We start from the raw sequence: 24,212 nt of genomic DNA, 5'->3' as shown, positions 1-24,212 counted from the left end.
CTTCAATATTCCATCCATTGACTGAAAACAGGCTAGACTAATCGATTCTTGGGATTTAAGAATCGATATCGTTTCGTAAAAATGAGAATCGATTACCCAGCCCTAATTAAAATATACACCAATAAACCACGGACTATGGTTATGTAGTACATGCAAATTTCATTCATACTACATAGAACTTACAGTAAATTTTACGGTCACAAAGCAAGTTTTAAACCAAATGTAGTACCTACTAGGGCTGTGCGATTAATCGAAATCAAATCGAAATCCCGATTTGAGACGTTGCGATTTCCTAATCGCAAAGCCCAAATTTCATGTGACCCAAGAGCTGGGCTTCTCAATAAAACACTGATAGAGACTCTCTGGATGGACACTGATGATATTGATGGAAATACATTTGATGCACAGACACACTTTTCTCAAATAAACAACATCATTCAAACTCAAATGTCTTTTAACAACCTCTAACAGATCCTGTAATGAGTGTTCTTTAGAATTATGTAACATTGGAGTATTTAATAATATTTTGAATTAACTTTTAATTTTACATTTCAAATTGTAGTTTATGTTTTTGATCATTTTGTAATGTGCTTTTGTCTTTTTTTTTATATTTCTACTTAATTTATTTTTATTTAAATTTTAGTTTCAGTTTTAGCGATTTTAGCATTTCCACTTTAATTGTAGTTCATTTTCAAAGTAACATTTCAATTTTTAGTTTAAGTTTTTAATATTTCGATTTTATTTCAATGAACAAAACTATCTTTAATAGTTTTAGTTTAAAATAACACTTCAACAGTTATTTCACAAACCCCTAATTTATGCTCCATTGCACATACTACATTTGATATTCAAGATTTCAAATGCACATGTTTTCAAAGAACAGACCTTTTAGTGTTTTTTTTTTCAGCTCAGTATCTGGGTTTGAGTCATTTTAGCACTAGTTCATTAGTTGAGAGACTGCCGTGGATCATATGTTTTCGTGAGCCTGGCAGGAAAACTGGGCAGCATCTAATTAACATGTTTTCACTTAATTTCCATAGCTCAGACATGCATGCTGCACAGGAAGTCACACATGTTATTGTCGGCACTGTTAACTTGAGTCGGTCACAGAATAACTACAGTGGGTTTGCAGAAGTGTCATTTTCCTTCTGCTATTGCAAAAAGGTCGAAAAGCAGATCTTGTTTTTGCTTGTAGTGTTTTGTACATGAACTCAAGACTGTACAGATCTGATGTTGAAGATTAGGTCAAAACATAAAAAGAAAAGGTAAAGCTCCATCAACAGCATGTGCAGCATGCAGAAAACAACTCAACCCTTAGTTTGCATGTACAGTAAAACAGAGTTTCAAAGAAATGTAAACATCATTTTTACACTAAAATTAAGTATATTCCATAGGGCTGCTCGATTATGACAAAAATCCTAATAATGATTTTGGTCAATATTGAGATCACGATTATCTAACAGGATTATTCCCTGACTTTGGAAAAATCATGTATTTATTGAAAAGTTATTTCTAAAACAAATCGTCTTTTTAAGTGGATTTCCTTGAACTTTAGCTCAACTGAAAAACAAATAAAATATATAATAAAATATGTAATATAAAAAATTATAAAAGATAATTTTATAGATTCATATATGTACACATACTGTACATATAAAATAAACATATATAATATATAAAATATATAATATAAAATTTATGTATAATTATATGTTTATTTTTTTAAATAAATAATTTAAAATACAAAATAAATTAGATCAACAATAATTGTTTAAATTGCTTAATCTTGATTATCTAGTTTTCATAATCGTTGGAAGCAAAACTTGCAATTGAGTAAATAAAATTCAATTAATTGGCTATGCAGCCCTTATATTCAGTGATCTGTAAAGTTGCCTAAATTGCCTAAACCTACTTCTCAAGCTCAATAAATCTGTAAATCCAGCTGATTTGTGCCCCGTGATGGGATCAGCTATGAGAAGCGAGTCTGCCATATGACCCCATTCTTACAGAGGATGACCATTATGTAACATTTTTCCGGTCATAATTGTGACTGATCTAATTTGGCCTTTGCTTTTATGATGAACATCATGAGGAGATTTTTGAGTTCCATTTCAGTCGCATTTGCGACTGAAAACTACTGCGTGCGACTATGAAAATTTTTTTAGGAGCACCAGTGCGACTGACCCGATCATCATCATACTTGTGATTGCGCTCAGGGGAGATACTGTATGTTACCATAGACATTGTCCAACCCCACTCATACGGTGTTCATTTTACTTGTGCAGCTCTTAAAATGGGTCATAAATTGCCATAAATTTATTTTTAAAAATTCTGCAGATACCCTGTAAATAGTGAAATAAAATTCCTTCCTTCATATTTGTTGATATGTGTATTGAACAAACTAGAGTTCACAAAAGCAGAAACACAGGATGTGGAACCAAACGATTGATTAAACGCCTGTGGCAGATTTAAGGATGAACTCGTATATTTAGCACTGCAGATGTTGATTTAAACATCTTGAGCAAAATAATACAGATGCATCAAAAGTTCGGACACACCAAATTGGTTTTCTCACAAGTCAGAACCTAAAACATTTTTGGTGTGTGAAACGTTTGACTGGTGGTTTTTCAGAGAAAGATCTGATGAGATCGATCAGTTGATGCAAATATTAAAAACCCATGTTTCTGATTAACTCTGATGAACTGAGATGCTGGCGGAGTTTCATTGCACACTACAGGACATGTGACCCTAAATGAACCACAGGACAATTTACCCAAGTAAAGATCTGAAGTATTGGCCAGTCAGAATATCATATTATCCCTCTAATCTCCAGCCATTAACTCCAATCTGGATCAAAACCCAGACTAACATTCTGTGTGTCCTAAAATCACTGTTTGCAACAACATAAGGGTGAGGTTTTGGTTTCAAGTTAAACCAAACTTATTTTGACAGGTTGTCGTGACAAACTCATTCTGCATTTATATAAGAAATTCCATGATTCTGTCTGATCGTCACATCACAGTTTAAAGCTCAATGGGAAGAGTGTATCTTGATGTCACTGGTGACATCTGATGGACAGACTTCACAGAGAGACCTGATTAAACTAGCAGACTTCTCAATCACGGCACTGCATCTGCACATCACGAGAAAACAATCTCAAGAAATCAAAACTGCTACTTCATCAGGACTCTTCACATTAACATTAGACGACCTCATGAAACCTTTAAACCACTACAAATGAGACTGAAACAAACATTTTAAATGACTAACTTACCCACAGTCGATTGATGTGTTCAGAGAACAAATCTTGTGGAAAATAAAAACTCTCTCCTCAGGTGTACAAACGAATCGCTACTCATACAGACATAAAAAGCAGCAAGAAGCGAGAGCAGCGAGCATCCTGTCAGTGAACAACATCGCTTATCAAATCTAAAAACATCTCACGCAAACCTCAACTGATTTAAAGCAATAGTGACATGTTGAAAGTCTCTTCCAATGAAATACCAGTGCAATGGAGAAGTACGTGGTTAGTATACCACATCAAGATAACGGCTGACCTTTTTCTCAGTTTAACCAACCACATCTCCACTGCATGCTCAGCATGGCTCAAATCTGAACTTTCAGACCTAAAGGACCATTTACACCAAGGACAATAACTATAAACTATAACTATAAAGTTATAGCTAATTAGAACAATAATAGCTATGATAGTCATTCTAATTCTATGAGAACAGAAAAGTCCATATCACAACTATCACAATACATAAAATCACAATATCACTGGAATTACTTTCAGAATGATTCCTTTTTGGTTAATGAACAATATAAACATTTGACAGCCAAATCAAAAGCCATCTGACTTTAAAGAACTTAAGCATTTCAGGCGGCAAATGACAAAACTGCAGCATGCTTTTATAATAAACAGAACGTTGGTTATATCGTACGTTGGTATTAATGCTAATATAGTTACCATTCTTGGTTTGAATGGGCTTTGACTCTAGAACTTATCTTCATCTCGACTCTTACAACGGCTCACATAGGTTGATTTTACTTCTGGTTCATTTATCACACTGGAAATGAAATGGCAAACGCATTGCATTATGGCATACAGTTTACAGTGTAGTGTGCTTTGGCTGTATACTGCAAAAGCAAAGTAGGTCATCTGTAAATAGAGAAATCTATGCATATACAGTACTTACTATATAAAGCAGAAATAGCATGTGTTGGTATACGACTATGATATTACAAACATAACCAGAGTGTTTATTTCATTTCAGTAACCTAAATAAGTTCAACTTCATCACATGAACATTAATGAGCAGTTTACCTGATGGGTGGACAATAAATAATTCAAAGGAAACTGGATGAATGGATGGAAACAGCATCACAACAGGGTAGGGGTCGACCGATTATCGGCGCCGATATTAAGCATTTTTATGAAAGCGCTTGCCGAAAGCGCTTGCTAACTGGAGCTGCTTCAGTGATCACGACCGGCCGATCACCGATCCGATCATGAGGAAAATCGGCCGATTCCGATCCCTGGCCGATCGATCGGTGCATCTCTAATGGTTACATAAATATCAAGACAAGCAGACCCTCTACAGTGGTGTACAGTGTGACGAAGACACAAAAAATGTTGGGGAGGGACTATAGAGTTGTCCTATACTCTATCTAGATACTATATGGTAGTGATATATTGCAGAAATGACACACTTTAAACCTCAAACTAGTTCAAATTTACACTGCAAAAGTGGCATAGAAGCCACCTCTGAGCAGCATTAAACAGTCTGTGTCACAGATGCCTAAATGCTGCTTCTGAAGCGCTTCTGTGCAGTGTACATTCAGCACAGAGACTCATCCTCGGGTGTCTCAGGATTCAGTAAGAAGAAAGTCTGTCAAAAACCTCCACAGTTCTCTCTCAAAACCTAGTTAAGCCGGGTTGACAGGCTTTTAACCATTTAATCTACTCCACCCAATCAACCAGGAGGGCTTTGACAGTTCAATCTGGATGTGTTTTAGTTGCTTGAGTCAAACACTCTGACTAAACCAATGTGAAGTTTAATGAAGGCCCACCAACCCGTCCATCAAAATGAATAAAAAAAAATGTCCACAAGTTGACCTCGGCCTAAATGCAGTGATGTCAATCAAGAACCGTCAAATCCAGTGTTTCCCCTGCCCCCCCGAAGGTCAAGTTAATTTTATTTAATTATATTTTGTCTATAGCGCCAGATCACAACAGAAGTCATTTAAAGTTACCTTTCCGATAGAACAGGTCTATACCTTGTTCTTTTATTAAACACACTAAATAGCCTTATGTTATTTATCTTATTTACACGACGGCATGTAATTTCGGTCTCTACATTATGGTCGCCCTCTCTGTATCACGCACAGCGGAGTTCCGCCCCGATGCGCACGCACACACACACACTCATACCATTAAAATAAAAATGCTACATTTAAATTAAACATAACATGTACTCTTGAAGTAAACAATGTGCTACAACAGGTATATTATGCACTGCTGTGCTCTTAGAGTATTTTACTTTCATTTATTCCATGTAGTTTCAAGCCAGTTCTATATCACCGCTCTATATTAATGCGCTGCTTTAACTGATGCACACACACACACACACACACACACACACTCACACACACTAGGGCTGGGCGATACATCTTAAAAAATTACTGTTTGTTTTTCTTGTAACCCAAAACACCATAGTAAATCTACAGATCTAGTAAATTAGAACTAGTTAATCTGTTTGTCTAATAACCCTGAACTAGTCAGAACTAATAAAGCTGTCCTTATGTAGTAAACCAGAACACCCTAGTAAATTTAGATCTAGTAAACCAGAACTAGTTAATCTGTTTGTCTAATAACCCAGAACACCCGAGTAGGTCTACAGAACTAGATCTAGTAAATCAGAACTAGTAAATCTGTATGTCTAGTAACCCAGAACACCCTAGTAAATCAACAGATTGAGTAACATTACTATAAATCAGAACTAGTCAATTTGTTTGTCTTGCAACCCAAAACACCATAGTAAATATACAGAACTAGATCTAGTAAACCAGAACTAGTTAATCTGTTTGTCTAATAACCCAGAACACCCTAGTAAATCTACATCTAATAGATCAGAACTGGTAAATCTGTTTGTCTAGTAACCGAGAACGCCCTAGTAAATAACAGTTACACAAATCTAGTAAATCAGAACTAGTTTATCTGCTCGTCTAGTAAGCCAGAACATCCTAGCAAGCACACAGCTTTCAAATTTAAGGCTTTCCCCCAACTTCCAAGCAAATCTTTGACAAGCCCACGTACAAAGTTTGGTTATCGTCTACTTAGCGGGGCTTAGGCGCTTACGTTCTTGTTCCCGCTGTGGGCGGGGCTGACGTGATGACGCCACTGCGCAGCTCCAGTCACAGAGCTTCTCTTTTTGTGTTTTTTCAGACTCTACTGTGACACACAATTCTCTTTATTGTAGGAATAAGAGGATGTTTGTGGGGCTGTTTTTAAAGCACACAGCAGGAAATTATTCAGACGCTGATCTCTGATCAGATCTGAGCCATTGTTCCATGAAGACACTATATATATATATTGCACATACAAGTCATACTCCTATTTTGTTCCGTAAATTTTCATGCAAGTCTGTGTCCAGTTGTTTTATTTCTGATTATATATTTTTTCACTGTCTAAACATTGTGATTTTTTTTTTTCAATTTTAGCTTTAATTATTTGAATTTCCCCCATACTATAAAACACACTTGTATAATATTACAAAACATAAATGTATATTATGAAATGTATTGATCTAATTTTTCATTTTTATTTAACTTTACATTTACAATTGAAATATACTTCTCCTTTCAGCACTTTTAAAGGTCTCAAACTTCAAAGGTTGCAAACTGTTCTAAAGAAAACTTGTAAATGTTTTACTGATTTGATTCATTTTTTTAAATAAAAAATAAAATAAAATAAAGTGAAATAAAATAAAATCAAGTCAAGTCAAGTAAAGTGAAATATAAAATAAAATAAAATCAAGTCAAGTAAAGTGAAATATAAAATAAAATCAAGTCAAGTAAAGTGAAATATAAAATAAAATAAAATAAAGTCAAGTAAAGTAAAGTGAAATATAAAATAAAATAAAATAAAGTCAAGTAAAGTGAAATATAAAATAAAATTAAATAAAATCAAGTAACATAAATTGAAATAAAATAATTAAATTAAATTTAGTTTAATTAAAAAAATAAATCCACAAAAGCTGTTTTAGAACGTGATGCTTATTTCTGTTTAAAAAAAAACATATTTGATCATTTTTGTTCAATTAATTTAAATGTATTACATTTCCGGTTATTATAGTAATATCTACAGAAATATATGTATTTTTCAGTGGCAAGAACACCTGATAACACAATTGGTAAATGTAAAATAATAATAAACATAATAAGAATTATAAGAATTATAAGAATAATAACAAATTTAAAAAATGTTATGATGTAATTAATGACCTACACAGTCAAAGAGATAAGAAACAGTAAGAAAATAATAACTAGACAATCTTATGGTTTGTTCAGGGAGTGAAGAAAAACATTTTCATATGATTTTTAGGCTGTTGCTGCTCTCTGGTGGTTATTATTTTCTGTGCACAAGGACTTTATCACAGCATGAGTCTAAGTAATAACAGAGTTTAAGCACTATAGGAATATATAAAAATGACAAGGCTAAATAAACAAAATATGATTTTATTGAAAAGATGTATGTGTAAACATCGATTTATGTCATGTTATTTCACAATCGTATCATTTCTTTATCTTTTAAAAAGGATACTCTCAGTATTGGGGTAAGAATGTTAGTTTTGCTGAAAATTGTTGGAAAAGACATGAAACTATATTCACATGACCTCATTAACATTTAATTGATCTTTAAAGCACCATGATCATATTTAAGGCACGGATGCATTTAAAAATCTTTAATACTGAGTGTGGCTTTATTGCATCTTTCAGGCAAGACGTGGTGTAACAGAAGCATTCAGATGGAACTGCCATGTCCTTCATCACCGGAGGTCTGCTCACGTCTCTTTGAATCTTCAGTTCCAGCCTTCTCGCTCCACACAGCCCAGTCCCACAGCGTTATCCGGACACCTGCACGAGCGCCCAGCAGCTGTCGCCAGACACAAGTGAGTACAGCCGCCATTATTGCTCGAGCAGTAGTTCTGACCTGATGGGAAACAGTGAATATCTTACATTAGCTGCAATAATGGCACAAATGTGTTTTGTTTCAGGCATTATGATACCTTGAACTTTTGCTCTGGGGTCCAGTTGTTTACAAATGTTGAGCATCAAAAACTAACATCATTTATGAAGAACCAAAGCACACGAGAGAGAGGAATCATACCAGACGGGCAGTGAGCGTGTGCTGTGGTGATCCCGTACAGACGTGTTCGTTTCTGGGGCTGGAACTCGTCCACCTCTCGCCTCGCATATCGATCGACCACAACTACAGCACCCCTGCTCAACACAAACACAAACCATCAGGAAAACACTATGTTTGTGATACATATGTATGTCCTACTACTTGTTTCACTTCTGTTTCAGTTTTTATAACCATTTCTTACTGTGTGTAAGTAAGTTGTTGTTTTTTAGCATGTGTGTTTGGCAGTGTTATTTTTTAGGATTACTGATAAACTACTGTCATTTGATTTGTATTATTTGTATTTGTTATTTATTTTAATTTTAGTTACATTATGTCTGAATTTATTATGTCTGTATAGGTCTTTTATTAAGTTTTTAGTTTTATTTAATTTTAGTTATTTTAATACTTCAACAAACTAAATGGAAATGAAATAATATTTTGAATTTATAAATGTGTATGTATATATACAGTATATATATATATGTGTGTGTGTGTGTATGGTTGTACTAGAAATCTTTTGTAACATTATAAATGTCTTCACTGGCACTTTTGATCAATTTAATGCATCCTTGATGCATAAAAGTATTAGTTACATTATCATTATTTTATTAACTAAAGAATAATTAATATTTGCAGGTTTGCATCACAGGAATAAATGACATATTACAATAAAAACACTCATTTTAAATTGTAATAATTGTTCACAATATTATGTTTTTGTGCTGTATTTTTAATTAAATAAATGCAGCCTTGGTGAGCAGAAGAGACTTCTTTAAAACACACACACACATTAATACAGGTATGGACTATTAAGATTTTTTGCACCATTTTCATGAAAATTACGCATATTTTCCTCCCAAATTCTTATTATTGTAGTGCATCCTGACCTTTTGCATGTGAGTTGTTTGTGTACTGCTTATGTCAGTACTGTCAATTGCTATAACAGCTCCACTGTGATTCTCCACTAACAGAGAGCAAAAGGCTGTAAGAAGATCAGAGAGAGACACTAGACGGCCCGTGAAATTACACGCAGCTGCCACAAGCCTTAAAACAGGCCTCTTGACCCGACCTCTGCATAGCAAACACATTCAGGGTTAAAGCGCCAAATCAGTGCATGCTGCTGTTGAGGGAACCCACGCTAGCACACAGACACATCAAGGCCTCAGAAGAACAGAGAGCTGTTGAGCTCACAGGTTTAGACTGAACCTTGACCTTGCTTTCCCATCATAAACCACAACCAAACAACACGAGCAAGACCAGATGAAATCTTAATTAGTTGATTAACTAACAGTTAATTAGCATTTTCTGTGCAGATTCTGGGTGAATATCCAGACCCAGCCGTTATTATTCCTATTATTCTGTTACAATACACTACCATTCTAAAATCTGCAGTCAGTATGATTTTTTTAAAAGAAATTAATACTTTTATCCATTAAGAATGCATTAAATCAAATGTTATTTATATATATATGTTATAAAATAATTATATTTTGATTTATAATAATCAGAAATGGTTCTTGAGCAGCAGATCAGCATATTATACTGATTTCTGCAGATCATGTGACACTGAAGACTGGAGTAATGATGCTGAAAATTCAGCTTTGATCACAGAAATAAATTACATTTTAACAGATATTCACATAGAAAACAGCTGTTTTAAATTGTAATAATATTTCACATTTCTACTGTATTTTTGATCAAATAAATGCAGCCTTGGTGAGCAGAGGAGGCTTCTTTCAAAACATTTTAAGGACCTGTCACTCAATGAATGTCCATTAACTTCTCATTATAGTGCGATGTTGTTTAAGTGAAAGTTCACCTCGTCCAGTCCGTATAGTAGAGGTTCTTTCCATCAGTAGTCAGTCCGAAGGGATACTGAATTCCCTCCATAAGCTGCCTCCGACTGCCCTGCTGCGGATTCATGCACTCCACTTTATGTGTACCTGCATCAGAAACACCAAACACCATCATTAACACTAAAGCTTCAACTAAACAAAGCGTTTAACGGAGCTTGTGGCTTTCATGAGTTAAGCAATGAGTTGTTTTCCCCCCAAACAGCTGTGACTTTATTGCATTTGTAAATGTTTCTCAGTGAACTGGAGCCGTACCAGCATCCGCCCAGCACAGCAGAGACGTCTGAGGGTCGTAAGTTAAACCGTTGGGGAGGCCCAAGTCATCCTTGGCCAGGACTCTCCGATTTGTGCCGTCCATGTAAGCCATCTCAATTTTGGGGGCGTCCCTGTTCCAGTCAGCCCAGTAGATGTAGCTGAGGGAGAAACAGGCCTTGAAAACACTTTGCAATAACTAATTCACTGCAGAAATGAAAGGTACTTTGGTAAGCACTCAAATTCTTAATGCCAAGAATGAGTATAAACATGGTTTTATATACGAGTATATAAACAAAACTGTAATCATGGTCTAAAACTAATGCAGGTGAAATGAGGAAATGCATAAATATCAGCCATGAAACTGTATTTACATTATTTATGCCAAATCTTTACACAGCCTAATTAAGGCTGCACAGTGCCTGCTCGAAATTCAGTGTAAAGACATAATGCCACATTAAAGCCAGATTAGATTATGCCTGCTCTGTCCCACTTTAACCTCTACTATCACAGTATAAAAATGCATTTATGCCACCTCAGAGCAGCATTAATCGATCTGTGTAAATAAAATACTTAAATGCCACTTCAGAAGCGCTTCTGTGACACCTTTGCAGAGTAAATTTGGCATTACACAGCAAAGGTGGCACAGAAGCGCTTCTAAACTGGCATTTATTTGTCTTTACACAATGTTTTAATGCAGCTCAGAGGTGGCATAAGTGTATTTTCCTCCTCTGCAGAGTAAATTTGGCATTTCACAGCAAAATCCGGCACAGAAGCGTTTCCGAACTGGCTTTCACAGACTCTTTTAATGCTGCTCAGAGGCGGCATGAATGCATTTACGCAGCAATATTTTGATACTAGGGACAGCGCAGGTATAATTTAGTCTGGCTTTTATGCAGAATTATGTATTTACATACAATTTTGAGCTGGCACAAAGCAGCCTTAACTCATTTATTAGGCATGTTTACATAGCCAAGTTGAGGCTACTCAGTGCCTGCTCAATGTTCAAGACATAATGCCGCATAAAGGCCAGACTAAATTATGCCTGCTCTGACCCACCTTAGCCCCTAGCATCACAGTATATAGTTGTGATTGTTGTGTCAATGCATTTATGCCACCTCTGAACAGCATTAATCGATCTGTGTAAATTTACTTTACATGCCACTTCAGAAGCGCTTCTGTGCCACCTTTGAAGTGTAAACTTGGCATTACACAGCAAAGGTGGCACAGAAGCGCTTCTGAACTGGCATTTACGTACCTTTACACAGACTGTTTAATGCTGCTCAGAGGTGGCATAAAGGCATTTACACAGCAATTTCAACTATATATTGATACTAGGGTCAGAGCAGGCATAATTTAGTCTGGCTTTTATGCAGCATTATGTCTGTACACACAATTTTGAGCTGGCACAGAGCAGCCTTAATTCATCTGTAGGTGTCTTTACACAACCGAGTTAAGACTGCTCAGTGCCTGCTCAAAATTTTGTGTAAAAATGCAATGTTGCATAAAAGCCAGATTAAATTATGCCTGCTCTGACCCACCTTAGCCCCTAGTATCAAAGTATACAGTTGTAATTCTTGTGTCAATGCATGTATGCCACCTTTGAGCAGTATTAATCGATCTGTGTAAAAATACTTTACATGCCACTTCAGAAGCGGTTCTGTGCCACCTTTGTTGTGTAAATTTGGCATGTGTAAAAAAGCCTTTATTACTGAATCACATCACTTATAAGCGTCAGATTATCATAATTAATTCTTATAAATCTTATTTATTTAAAGATGTATTATGTTGCATTTCTATCCAACTATCTTTACTTGTCAAATCACTTGTTGTTAATTTTAAACCCTGGTTGTTTCTAGTTAGTCACACACCCATTGGTGGGATCGGTGAGGATGGCTCTTGGGTTAACCAGGTCTGTGTTAATCAAGACACGGCGCTGGGATCCGTCTAATGAGGAAACTTCAATTCTGTCCTTCATGGAGTCTGTCCAGAACATGTTTCTGCCCAAATGGTCGATAGCGATGCCTTCAGGACTGCTGAGATCTGACACAAAAATCAGTATGAAAATCAGTGTAATCAGAAAAATCAAAACTGATCTTTTGTGATCCACAGAAGATGGTGAATAAGTATGGAACGATGCAATGAGTCATTTTTGGATGAACTATTGGTTAAAACTGACTCTACCTGATTTAATGATGTGGACGGGTTCTCCTCCTTGTAGACTAGCTTTGCTAATGGCAGGTGTGCTGATGTCTGTCCAATACACCATCTTCTCCACACAGTCAAAAGCAATTCCAATCACCACTTTCTCCTGCAAAAACAATAGAAAAGACTCACAAACATGCATGGGACTGTTTAAGATGATGACAGCCGCCTTCAGGCATTAAATCTGTCTGTCTGTGACTGGCTGTCTAGACAAGACATGAAACCACACATCCAGAATCTGAGTGAGTCAAATGACTCTCAGGCCAGTTTTGTTACTAAAGCATGGTTGAATTTTCCCTTGGTTAATAAGCTTCACTGATGTTAGTCATTACAGTAAATGTTAGCATGTGAGCAGTAAATAAGAGCAGATGGGATGAAAATTCATTCAGATTTATGATTTCCCACAGTACTGCACACAATAGACCTAAAAGTCCATTTCAGGAGTCCATAGATGAAAATATAAACCACGTGCATATGCTGCATGTCTAGCTAAACACAATCAATTGGCAATAGAATTAGAAATAGTGAGAAACCATAATATTTACCATTGAAAAGTTTTGGGTCGGAAATAATTTTTTGAAAGAATCAAATCAAAAGTGACAGTAAAGACATTTATAATGCTACAAAAGATTTATATTTCAAAATAATGTTGTTCTTTTGAACTTTGTTCATCAAAGAATCCTGAAAAATAAAATGTATCACAGTTTCCACAAAAATATGAAGCAGCACAACTGTTTTCAACATTGATGATAATCAGAAATGTTTCTCGAGCAGCAAATCAGCATATTAGAATGATTTCTGAAGATCATGTGACACTGAAGACTGGAGTAATGATGCTGAAAATTCAGCTTTGAATCACAGAAATAAATGACACTTTAAAGTATATTTACTTAGAAAACAGTTATTTTAAATAGTAAAAATATTTCACAGTTTTTACTGTATTTTTGACCATGCAAATGCAGCCCTGGTGAGCAGAAGCTACTTCTTTCAAAAACATTAAAATTTTTTACATTTTTATACTTAAGTAACAGTTTAGTCGAGGGCGTCTGGAGAAAACACGTGTTAACATCATTGTCTTTTGTAAATATTCTGCTGTGTTTCTCCTGGAATCCTTCCTCACATTCTTACGGTTAAAGGCCGATGGAGGTTATGTAATCAGCAGAGGCAGCATATGGCTCTGATAAACACAATTTCTCTCACACTAATATTTCCAAGAAAAACAAAGTTAAGCAATCCTAAAATTCCCCAGCGAGCCCCCAGCAGTTCTCTGGCTCGGTGTTATAAACAATTTAACCGAGAGAGATGAACTACGAGCAGAACACAAACCGCAATGACATGTGTGCTCTGTAGTTACTAACATTACTAAACAGGCTCTGCATTAATGCATTCCAGAGCTTCAAAACAGCAGGGAATAAATCAGAGCAAAGACCTCTGGATGAATCTACAGAGCATAACACAATTTTGTGAGTGATTCGGCCTAAGACACTTCATAACAATTCATAACCAACACAAGTATGTGTTGCACTTTCGTGCATTAGTGTAAATTATCTTTACCGGGAGGTGCAGTGCAGTCTTGGCTTCGTTCTTCTTCAGGTTGTGACCTTCCAGAGGAATATACTCAATCTTCCCGCTCTGGGCGAAGAGGATTTGACTACCAGGAGGCAAAGGACTGACGTTAGGATCGGGTGTCGGTCTAATGGGGCCGGGCACATCATGACCAGGACCTGAAGAACAGAAGATGCATGAATATAAATGACTTCATTTATAATAAACTCATATGACTATGTCAATTCACCACCTCCATGTAAAGTAAAATGGTCAATGGCTATAAAAACCTATTAGTGAATTACGGTACAAAACTTGGCATTGTCATATGTTGTTAAGTAAGTGTAGTTACATCAGCTGTGGCAGTGGCTTTGTTCCAAAACCTAATGAGCTGTCTATGTAGGTACTGTATTTTACAGCAGTGTTTCTGAACTGACAGGCCTCAGCACACTTCCAAGGGCCGCAAGATGGCTTAACATGATTTAAAATAAGACTAAACAAGCTTTAAAATAAACTAAAACCGTTTTTAGATGTAAGCTGACATCATATTTCTTACTTTAATTAATTCCCTCAACAACAGCCATTTTTTTTAAAGAAACAGGATTCTCATTGTATTGAAAAATGTAGACACATGAAAGAATTTTAAAAGTGTCGTTTCTAGACCTGGAAAAGTCATGGAAATTTTTGAAATGATAAGTTTTTCAAGTGGTGTCAAAGTTTAAAATATTTTAATTGGGTAAATTGGTATTAGTGAGTTGATTAAAAAATCATTAAAAAAAACCCTGGAATCATAAATGACAAGATATGTAATGTAAATTCATAGGTAGTAAAGTGTAAACCCTGAAAAACAATAAGTTCATTTAATCTTTTGGAATTTAGTTGTTTTAATTAATTATAATACATTTTTTAAATTATCTTAATATATTACCACTTCTAGTTTCTGTGAATATTTATAATATTAACAGAATATATATATATATATATACATACATAACATCAGAGGTTCACATCAGAGATTATTTTGATTGCTTTGGGACTATCACCACCACTGTGTTTTATGAAAGTTAAAGTTATAGAAAACTATATCCACACTTGTGCTGGACCACGAACTCGGACAGAGTGAAGACGGTTGGCTGCAGGTGAGTGGCTTCTCTCTGGGCATTTAGTAGCTGACACACACACACACACACTTCCATCCAAGCATTTTGGTTAGGACTGACTCCCACGTTGATTGCATCACGTAGGGAAAGTTATTGGTGTTACGATAGATGATCAAAAATTAAAACCCCTGTTAGTTGTTCAGTTTGTTTCATCAGGAGTATCGTTTGTCGTAACACACTGAAGACAGGAGTAATGATGCTGAAAATTCAGCTTTGATCACAGCAATCAGTTACATTTTACAATAGATTCACATACACTGCTGTTCAAAAGTTTGGGTTTAGTAAGATTTGTAATGTGTTTTAACGGAGTCTCTTCTGTTCATCAAGGCTGCATTTATTTGATCAGAAATACAGAAAAGAAACAGTAATATTGTGAAATATTATTACCATTTAAAATAATGGTTTTCTATTTTAATATATTGTAAAATGTAATTTATTTCTGTGATGCGCAGCTGAATTTTCAGCATCATTACTCCAGTCTTCAGTGTCACATGATCTTCAGAAATCATAATAATATGCTGATTTATTATCAGTGCTGGAAACTGTTGTGCTGCTTAATATGTTTTGGATATTTTTCCTGTGATACTTTTTTCAGGATTCTTTGATTAATAAAAAGTTTAAAAAAGAACAGCATTTAGACTTATATTGTCTAAGACTTGTATTGTTAGAAAAGATTTCTATTTTGAATAAATGCTGTTCTTTTTAACTTTTTATATGCATTTTATGTGTAAATGCATTTTAGACGCTTATATTATGCTCGTGCCCCATCCATGCAATGAATGCACGCTATTGAATGATGTTTTTTTTCTTTTTCTTTTAGAACATTGAAACTGCTCAGGTAATTTCACTGGTAGGATATGACACATATTCATGTATTAAACTCCTCGTAACTCGCAAACTCCCCGTGATAGCGCGAATCTAATTCTGATTGGGTGGGCAAGACAGTCATTTGGGTGGGCTCAACCCACCCCTGCCCATGTCTGTAGCCGCCCCTGGTCTGCTGTCTTATAAAGCAGTCGTCTCTGTAGACAACAAAGCAGCTGACTGGGTTTCAGAACAGAGTCTTGATGAGTAAAGCATGTGTAGGACTCACACTCAGGAAAGCGTCCGGGTCCTGTTCGTGTCCCAGAGATCTCCAGCCCATCGCGGTCCACGCACCAGCACTGTCCAATGCTGGCATGACACTGCATGGGGTCGTACTCGCCCTGGGCGTCACACGTCGGCACAAACTGACCGGGCACAGGACGGGGGCCGCGGGGCCCAGCGCCCAGAACGCTCTCCCTATGCAGCTGGCAGCGCGTCTTCTCACGTTCTGCACGGATACAAATACACACACAGTTAACCCTATAAAGCCTGTATCCTACTGTATCATATTTGATGTGCAAACTTTGCTGTTAAACCTGTCGCACACAATCATGCCTTCTGTCTCTGATTGATAGTTTAGAGTTTTAGTATAATTGTACAAACGTCCACCTTCAGCTCATGCTTCACGTGTCTTTTTGCTGTCAAAACTTTACTGATTTAATAAGGTAAATGTAAGAATAACTATTGATATTGTTAGTAATATTTCAAGATGAACACTTGCTGGACTGAAGCAGCTTCACTCGATTCTCCATGAAAAGTCATTTTAAAATCTGAGTCTCAAATATGATCATCAAGATTTTGAGGAGCGTTTATTTGTTCATCTCTCAGTCATCATTGGATTGCATTGCATTATATGCTTGGATCGTTTAAATCTCATCTTACTAAGACATATTATTGGAGATACAGAGCAACGACGATATTTAGATCATTTTATGTAAGTATCTGCTGTACTGTTATAAAGATCTCATTGATTCACATTACACTTTGTGGTCATATAAATATTAGCATGTTCACCAAAATTGCATGCAGAATCACTGAAAAAAAATGAGCTGTTTTTTCCTTCATATTCTCACTCTATCAGACTATATGAGCCATAAAAGCCTGAAGAATCAAATATGATACTCAACAAAATATGCAAACTTTTTTTTTATAGATTTTTTACAAATATTTTGTCTAAAGGTTCAATAATATGTTCCATTAAAAAAAAAAATCAAACTGTTCGTTCATATGCTTTAGGCTTTTTTTTTCATATGCATAGGCTTTACATGGTTAAAAAGCACATAAACCTGTTATTAGTATGCATTTATTGCATACCTGCTCATGCTAATGTATTTTACACAGCCAGACTTTTTTACAGTTTAGAGATTGTCTGGCTAACATGAAAAGCGACTGACCCACATGTATGTGAAAAGTATTTGCAAAGTCAACCAGCAGAGGCTGAATGCTAAAGTTAACCAGTCAAACCTTGACCCCTCAGCTTATGCAGACTGTCAACAGATCCAGGATCAAACTTCATCGCTTTCTGAGAATTTCCAGTGTTTCCACTGAAAATCAATCAATGCTACAGCTCTGGGTTTAAATCTGAGACAGATATGCTCATGTGAGCTGCTGCGGTACATTACATCAGTCCCTGGAAAGCAAATCAGGTTCCAACAACAAAACTCAACTCTCTGCACACTAATCAATCCCATTACTACCACAATCATGACAGCGCTCATAATCGACATGACACACCGAAGACAAACATGCCTCAGGCAATACAGGCTGCTCAAACTAGACTTTAAAACATGAAAAATTATTTTGGTCTGAACCAGAATATGATGTCATGCTCCACGGTTTCTGTTTCTTTTCTTTTTTCTTTGCATAAAAATAAATTACGTTTTGCATAAAAATGAGTGCTATATTTAAAACAAACTTCATTTAGAGAGTATTTTATTGTGTAGAATGTCTCAGATTTGGCTTTTTTTCTCTGCTTTTTTTGTGTTGTTCCAATACAAACAAAAGAAATAATCATGAGAATAACAAAGCATTTGTAATTGCAACAATTTTCTGGGAGAAAGAGTGCATTATCTGACAGAAATGCAGGACTGCCAATATTTCTGTCCATGACTGTATATATATAACATCAAATATCACGGCAAAATCAGATAAAAAGAGATAAGAAATTATTTTTCAGACACACTTAATTTAGAAGTTTTTTTTTAAATTTTTAAAAATACTATTCAAAGAGGAATATACTGTAAATTTGAAGTGTTTAGATTTAAAAAATTTACATGGAATAATGAATTTTTTTTTATATATATTTTTGCAAAAATTTTATTGTTATACTCACCAAGACTTAATTTATTTGATCCAAACACAGTAAAAAACTGTATTTGTTTTTTCCTTTTTTTTTAACTGTTTTTAATTTGAATGTATTTGAATGTGTAATTTATTCCTGTGATGCAAAGTTGTTTTAAGGAGAACACTACAACATATATGACCTTCAAGCTCCGAAACATGGACTAAAAGTCATTAAATTCAACAATATTGATTTCATGGGGCTAAAACTCCAAAGCAACTGGTCAGTTCCCAGCAGACACGCAGCTGTCGAGCCGCTATTCATGCTGGCAGAGTTAAGCCTTGACATAAATCAGGGGTCAGGAGGTCAGGTCATGTTGTATTATTTAAAGAGTCGAGGGTAGTCTGTCATTAGAACGACTGATACGGTTTGTGGCATGAACTGTGTGCAAAAAGGTTCCTAAGTAACAGCATAATGTGCTGGAGTCTACTTAAAACCTTGTAATACTGTAGGGTTTCTGAAGGCTGGATGCTTATGCAATGATGCACAAATATTCTCCAAACCACACTGTCCAAAAACCAAATGAAATTCTCCAAATATGTCAGAAATGGCTTTAGTGGTATTTACCAGAACTATGAATAAACCAGCAAAGCTGTTTGTGAATGTTATGGGTCTGAGTAAATGAGAAGAATGAGCACAGTTACAAAACCAAAAGATACAACTGATGTTCATTTACAGCTGAAGTCTACCTGTAGAGCAGTGGAAACCATCGCCATAGAAATCAGGGTTACACTGACAGGTGAAAGATCCAGGTGTGTTGAAGCAGACGGCATTTTCATGACACTGATTCACCTGACACTCGTCTATGTCTGAAAGAGAGAAAAAGACAAACAAAACATACCAATTAAATTTAAAAAAATATTTTGCAAAGAATTATGTCAAATGTTTTCAAAATAAGAAAATCTCACTAATATATATTAACGTTTAGCAAAAAAAATATATGCAAAATGCTTTACATTTTATTTTCTACAGCTGTTTCTGATTTTCTAATGTCATTCGCAGTGCTTTGTATGATGGAAAGAAAGAAAATAAATTACATTTTCCTTAGAGAAGATTTTCAACAAGATTTTTTTTTTTTTTTGCATTTAAATGACAATTAAGCACAGTTAAATGTTTAATACATTTAATACATAAATTTAAATGATAGAAAGTAAATAAATAAATTAAATAATTAAATAATAAATTTATACTATTTAAATAATAAATACATTTAAGTATTAAAGGGGTCCTATTATGCTCTTTTACAAAGTCCGACATAGTGATAACACTTGTTGCCTTCTCTAGTGCAGCTCAACCAGGTCTCGTCCCATTCGTCGATATTTGTGATATCACAAATCCTGGAAAATATGCGTTGTAGTCCAAACGAGTCGTTCGTTGTAGTTTTTGAAAAGTGATTTCTGTTTAATAAAATATCTCCTTTTGAAGTGGACTTTGAGCTTTGTAACTTTGCAGATCTTTTTTATGCTCAAAAAGCAACTTTACAGACTAACTAAAGTTGAAAAAGTGAAAACGCATAATAGGACCCCTTTAAACAAATGTATTACATTTAAATAATAAATCAAACTAAATATTAATGAAGTTAAATGTGTAAGTAAAGCAAGTGCAAAAATACTGAAAAATGAATGAGTTGTGCAGGAGTGATGGGAAACAGAAATGAAAGCTGATCACAACTGTGTGTCTGTTTTCCCTCTCGGCTAATAATCAGACTGAGGTCAAATCCATTAACATCATGTCAAATCATTTACAGCCAATGTAAAGTGCTCAGCCACATATTTTTCTGATAACTACTGAAGATTTGCAGATGTAAAACATCTTGCATTTACAGTAGTGGCTGACCAATAGGAGTTTTTAATGGCCAATATACAAATGCAATTAAATAATAACAAAAATGGCTGTATTCAAATTAAATTAAAATTTAAATATTAATATTAAAAATATCCATTGACCAGACTGTTGAATTGAAACTAGGCAGAATGACTGCTTCTATTAATCAATCAGGAAAATTAATTAGCCAATAATGACCAAATAAATAATAATAAATTAGCCTGGTGGACATTAAAAGGATAGTTCACCCAAAAATGAAAATTTGATGTTTGAACCATTGACACTCCTAATTGAGATTGTAGATAGAGTGTCAATGGTCCATTTGAGAGATAGGTGGCGGTAATGCACTTATAAGTCTGCGATCCGCCGTAAAGCAAGAAGTAGAAGAAGACGCGTCTGAGAACGTCCGGCAGGCAGGTGCAGATGTAGGACGATCCTCCGGTGTAGCTGCAGCGAGCGCGTTCAGGGACGTCACAGTCATGAGTGCCGATGCGACACGGGTCCACGGGACGCTGCACCTCTACAACACAGCACAACCGATTAAATAACATGATTAAATAAAACCATTACCATTATAATCTAACTGATGTCATACACAAGAGTCTGAATATCCCTGCAGCAATGATACATCACAAAAGAGATAAAACGGTTGAAGTGGCTGATCGACAAGAGACTGATTCGCAAGCACGACTGGAGCAGGACGTTTCTCAGTGGTAAGTGTCAAGTGTTAACAAGTTTGTGGTAATTATAAGATGTGATGAAACAAATTTACTCTCACAGCGTAGGATACAGCGTCTTCTCGACATGATGTTAACCACATGGAAATTTTACTGTTCGTGGGCGGGCAAGTTGGCAACATAGAACGTAGGCAGACATTATGCAAATGTGTTATAGCAGATAAACATCAAATTTTCATTTTTGGGTGAACTATCCCTTTAAAATGGTGTGTATTCGTCTAATAAATCGTATAAATGAAAGCATGTCTGCGATAGAGCGGTAGAGACCCACCCTGACAGCTGTGCACTGCATGAAAGGTAATATTCGAAAAGGCATAATAGGGGCACTTTAATAAATATATTTAATACATACATGTATTAAAATAACATTCTACATTTATTAAATTTCAATGTCAAATATTCATTAAATTTAAATAATTAATACATTTAGAAATTAAATAATTGTATTACGTTTAAATAATAAATATGCTGACTGAAATTAGAAATAATGTGCTTCAAATGAGCCATGAGGGAATTTCTCCTAGGGTCTTTTTTTTCTTAGCAACATTATAGGCCAGAGATTTTGTCTCAAATCTCCATTTGCTTTCCATTTAATCTCAATCGTGACTTGGAAAAGCAACTGAGATCTTAAAGATCTTTTTCTTACTGAAGACCAGACTAAACAAGGAGCGTGATGTCAGTTTCTAAACTTCTCCCATGAAAATGAAGTCTTATGGTTTCTTTAGATTTTAGACATTTTATGATGGAAACCGACAGTATTTAATTGAATCATCTAAATGGCAGGGGGATTTTGTCAACAAATAACGGTGACGAATACAAGCAGACATAAACACATAGTGACTCATGAGACTCTGACGTACCAACACACGTCTGTCCGTCGCTGGCGAACTGACTGAAATTAGAAATAATGTGCTTCAAATGAGCCATGAGGGAATTTCTCCTAGGGTCTTTTTTTTCTTAGCAACATTATAGGCCAGAGATTTTGTCTCAAATCTCCATTTGCTTTCCATTTAATCTCAATCGTGACTTGGAAAAGCAACTGAGATCTTAAAGATCTTTTTCTTACTGAAGACCAGACTAAACAAGGAGCGTGATGTCAGTTTCTAAACTTCTCCCATGAAAATGAAGTCTTATGGTTTCTTTAGATTTTAGACATTTTATGATGGAAACCGACAGTATTTAATTGAATCATCTAAATGGCAGGGGGATTTTGTCAACAAATAACGGTGACGAATACAAGCAGACATAAACACATAGTGACTCATGAGACTCTGACGTACCAACACACGTCTGTCCGTCGCTGGCGAACTGGAATCCGTCCCGACACTCGCAGCGAAACGTTCCCGGGTGATTATTGCAGACGGCGTTCGGCCCGCAGATCTGAGGGGTTTCCCTGCACTCATCGATGTCTGATGAGAAAAGAGAAGAAGACCAATCCTGAGGATTTCCACAAGCGTTTTCAGACAGAGACGAACTGCTTTAATGCAATTGTAAACAAAAAGACTTCCTCAGTCACATTCCCATGGATTACTAACGACTCTCATAATTACAGCTTTTTAAGATAACATCTTTCCAATTTATGTGTAATTTCCTTTAAGCATCAAGGGATGGGTCACATCCTTAGAGGTCTAGGGGAATATTCAGACCATTTTGACGTCTGATTAGAAGATTTCTTTGGAAACGACCCCCTTAGGAAACTGTACTTTCATGGACAAAAATCGATTTCCCTTCAGAAGGAAGCAGATTAGTGGCCTTTTTAAGAGGGTAATGAAATAGGATATGGTTTTAATTGCAATGATGGACTGAGGATTGATTTAATTATGCAAAATATCTAATGGTACCAGAGCAAGCGCGTCCATCTCCAGTAAAGCCCGCGGCACATTCGCATGTGAACTGGTTTCCTTGTCCGGGTTTGCAGACGGCATTAGTGTCGCAGCCGTGTCTGCCAGTGAAGCAGGCGTTTTCTTCCGTTTGTCCACCTGCAGATGTGGTATAAGAACCCGTTATTACTTCCCCAGATGATGAAAATACATTAAAAGAAAAATTAGTGCTGCACGATAATGGTTGAAGTATGGAAGAACACTTAAGCTGCAGAATAAAAAGAATAACAAAAGGAATTGCAATTTAAAAAAAAAAACAATTCAGAGTTCTTTCTCAAAATTGTGAGTTTATCTTGTAATTCTAAATGTACTTCTTGCAACTCTGACTTTTTTCCTCACAATTCTGGGTTGATATCTTGCAATTCTGAGTTTATATAACACAATTGAGAGTTTATATCTCCCAGTTGAGTTTATAACTCACAATTCTGAGTTTATGTCTCACAATTCTGGTTCATGGTTGCCAGATTGGGAAGAGTAAGTAAAACTCTTGGCAGAAAAATGTATCAATTTAACATCTGGCAACTGCAAGCATGAAAGCTCGTGGAGGATTATTACCAATGCACGATAATGCAAATGTCAATTGAAACATTTCCAGGATAAATAAGTCAAATTATGTTTCATTAATTGAGAGAAGCAGAAATCGTGGTCATCATTAAAATACTATTCATCGTGCAGCCCTAGGGAAAATATTTTTCCAGATCTGCCCTCACCGTTGACGTCTCCAATCTTGTTAGTCATGGCGTAACGCAAGAGCTGTTCGCCCATATCGTACATGACGAACACTTGGTCGACGCTGAGCATCTGTGTGGACGGCACAGCTCTGACAGCTTCATCGTGCTGGCAGCCCCGAAAAGTGATGGTCTCTTTGAATTTGTAGCTTCGGCTTTGGGTCGAACCGTCCTGTAGATTGATCACATACTCCCGTGTGGATGAAGCGGTGATCACTGACAGAAGAGACACACATGAGTCAATAGGTTTCATAATAGGATTTAAATGCAAAGCATGATACTTTATATGCATACTTTCTGCATCCTCATGCATGTTTTATCATGCATACTGATGCATGTTTTATTATACATACTCATGCCTGTTTTATTATACATACTCATGCCTGTTTTATTATGTATACTCATACATACTC

General features: G+C 35.8%; 1 protein-coding gene across 1 annotated transcript in view; it reads right to left on the bottom strand.

Annotated features, from left to right (window-relative positions):
- Nucleotides 1-7,734: 7,734 nt before the first annotated feature.
- nid1a (nidogen 1a) overlaps nucleotides 7,735-24,212 on the bottom strand; it is a 35,009-nt gene continuing 18,531 nt past the window's right edge. The window contains exons 8-20 of the mRNA XM_016538431.1: nucleotides 23,782-24,015; nucleotides 23,033-23,170; nucleotides 22,472-22,600; nucleotides 20,822-20,974; nucleotides 19,320-19,445; nucleotides 16,519-16,737; nucleotides 14,275-14,444; nucleotides 12,700-12,826; nucleotides 12,387-12,558; nucleotides 10,519-10,676; nucleotides 10,230-10,353; nucleotides 8,393-8,505; nucleotides 7,735-8,215 (exon numbers count right to left, since the gene is read on the bottom strand). Coding sequence (XP_016393917.1) covers nucleotides 8,085-8,215; nucleotides 8,393-8,505; nucleotides 10,230-10,353; nucleotides 10,519-10,676; nucleotides 12,387-12,558; nucleotides 12,700-12,826; nucleotides 14,275-14,444; nucleotides 16,519-16,737; nucleotides 19,320-19,445; nucleotides 20,822-20,974; nucleotides 22,472-22,600; nucleotides 23,033-23,170; nucleotides 23,782-24,015 — 1,994 coding nt within the window. The 3' untranslated portion in view covers nucleotides 7,735-8,084. The remainder of the gene's footprint in view (nucleotides 8,216-8,392; nucleotides 8,506-10,229; nucleotides 10,354-10,518; nucleotides 10,677-12,386; nucleotides 12,559-12,699; nucleotides 12,827-14,274; nucleotides 14,445-16,518; nucleotides 16,738-19,319; nucleotides 19,446-20,821; nucleotides 20,975-22,471; nucleotides 22,601-23,032; nucleotides 23,171-23,781; nucleotides 24,016-24,212) is intronic.

This window comes from Sinocyclocheilus rhinocerous, unplaced genomic scaffold (assembly GCF_001515625.1).
Source record: "Sinocyclocheilus rhinocerous isolate Xijiao unplaced genomic scaffold, SAMN03320098_v1.1 scaffold247, whole genome shotgun sequence".
NCBI lineage: Eukaryota > Metazoa > Chordata > Actinopteri > Cypriniformes > Cyprinidae > Sinocyclocheilus > Sinocyclocheilus rhinocerous.
The sequence above is the reverse complement of the archived record's forward strand: the minus strand, read 5'-3'. Positions and strand labels throughout refer to the sequence as shown.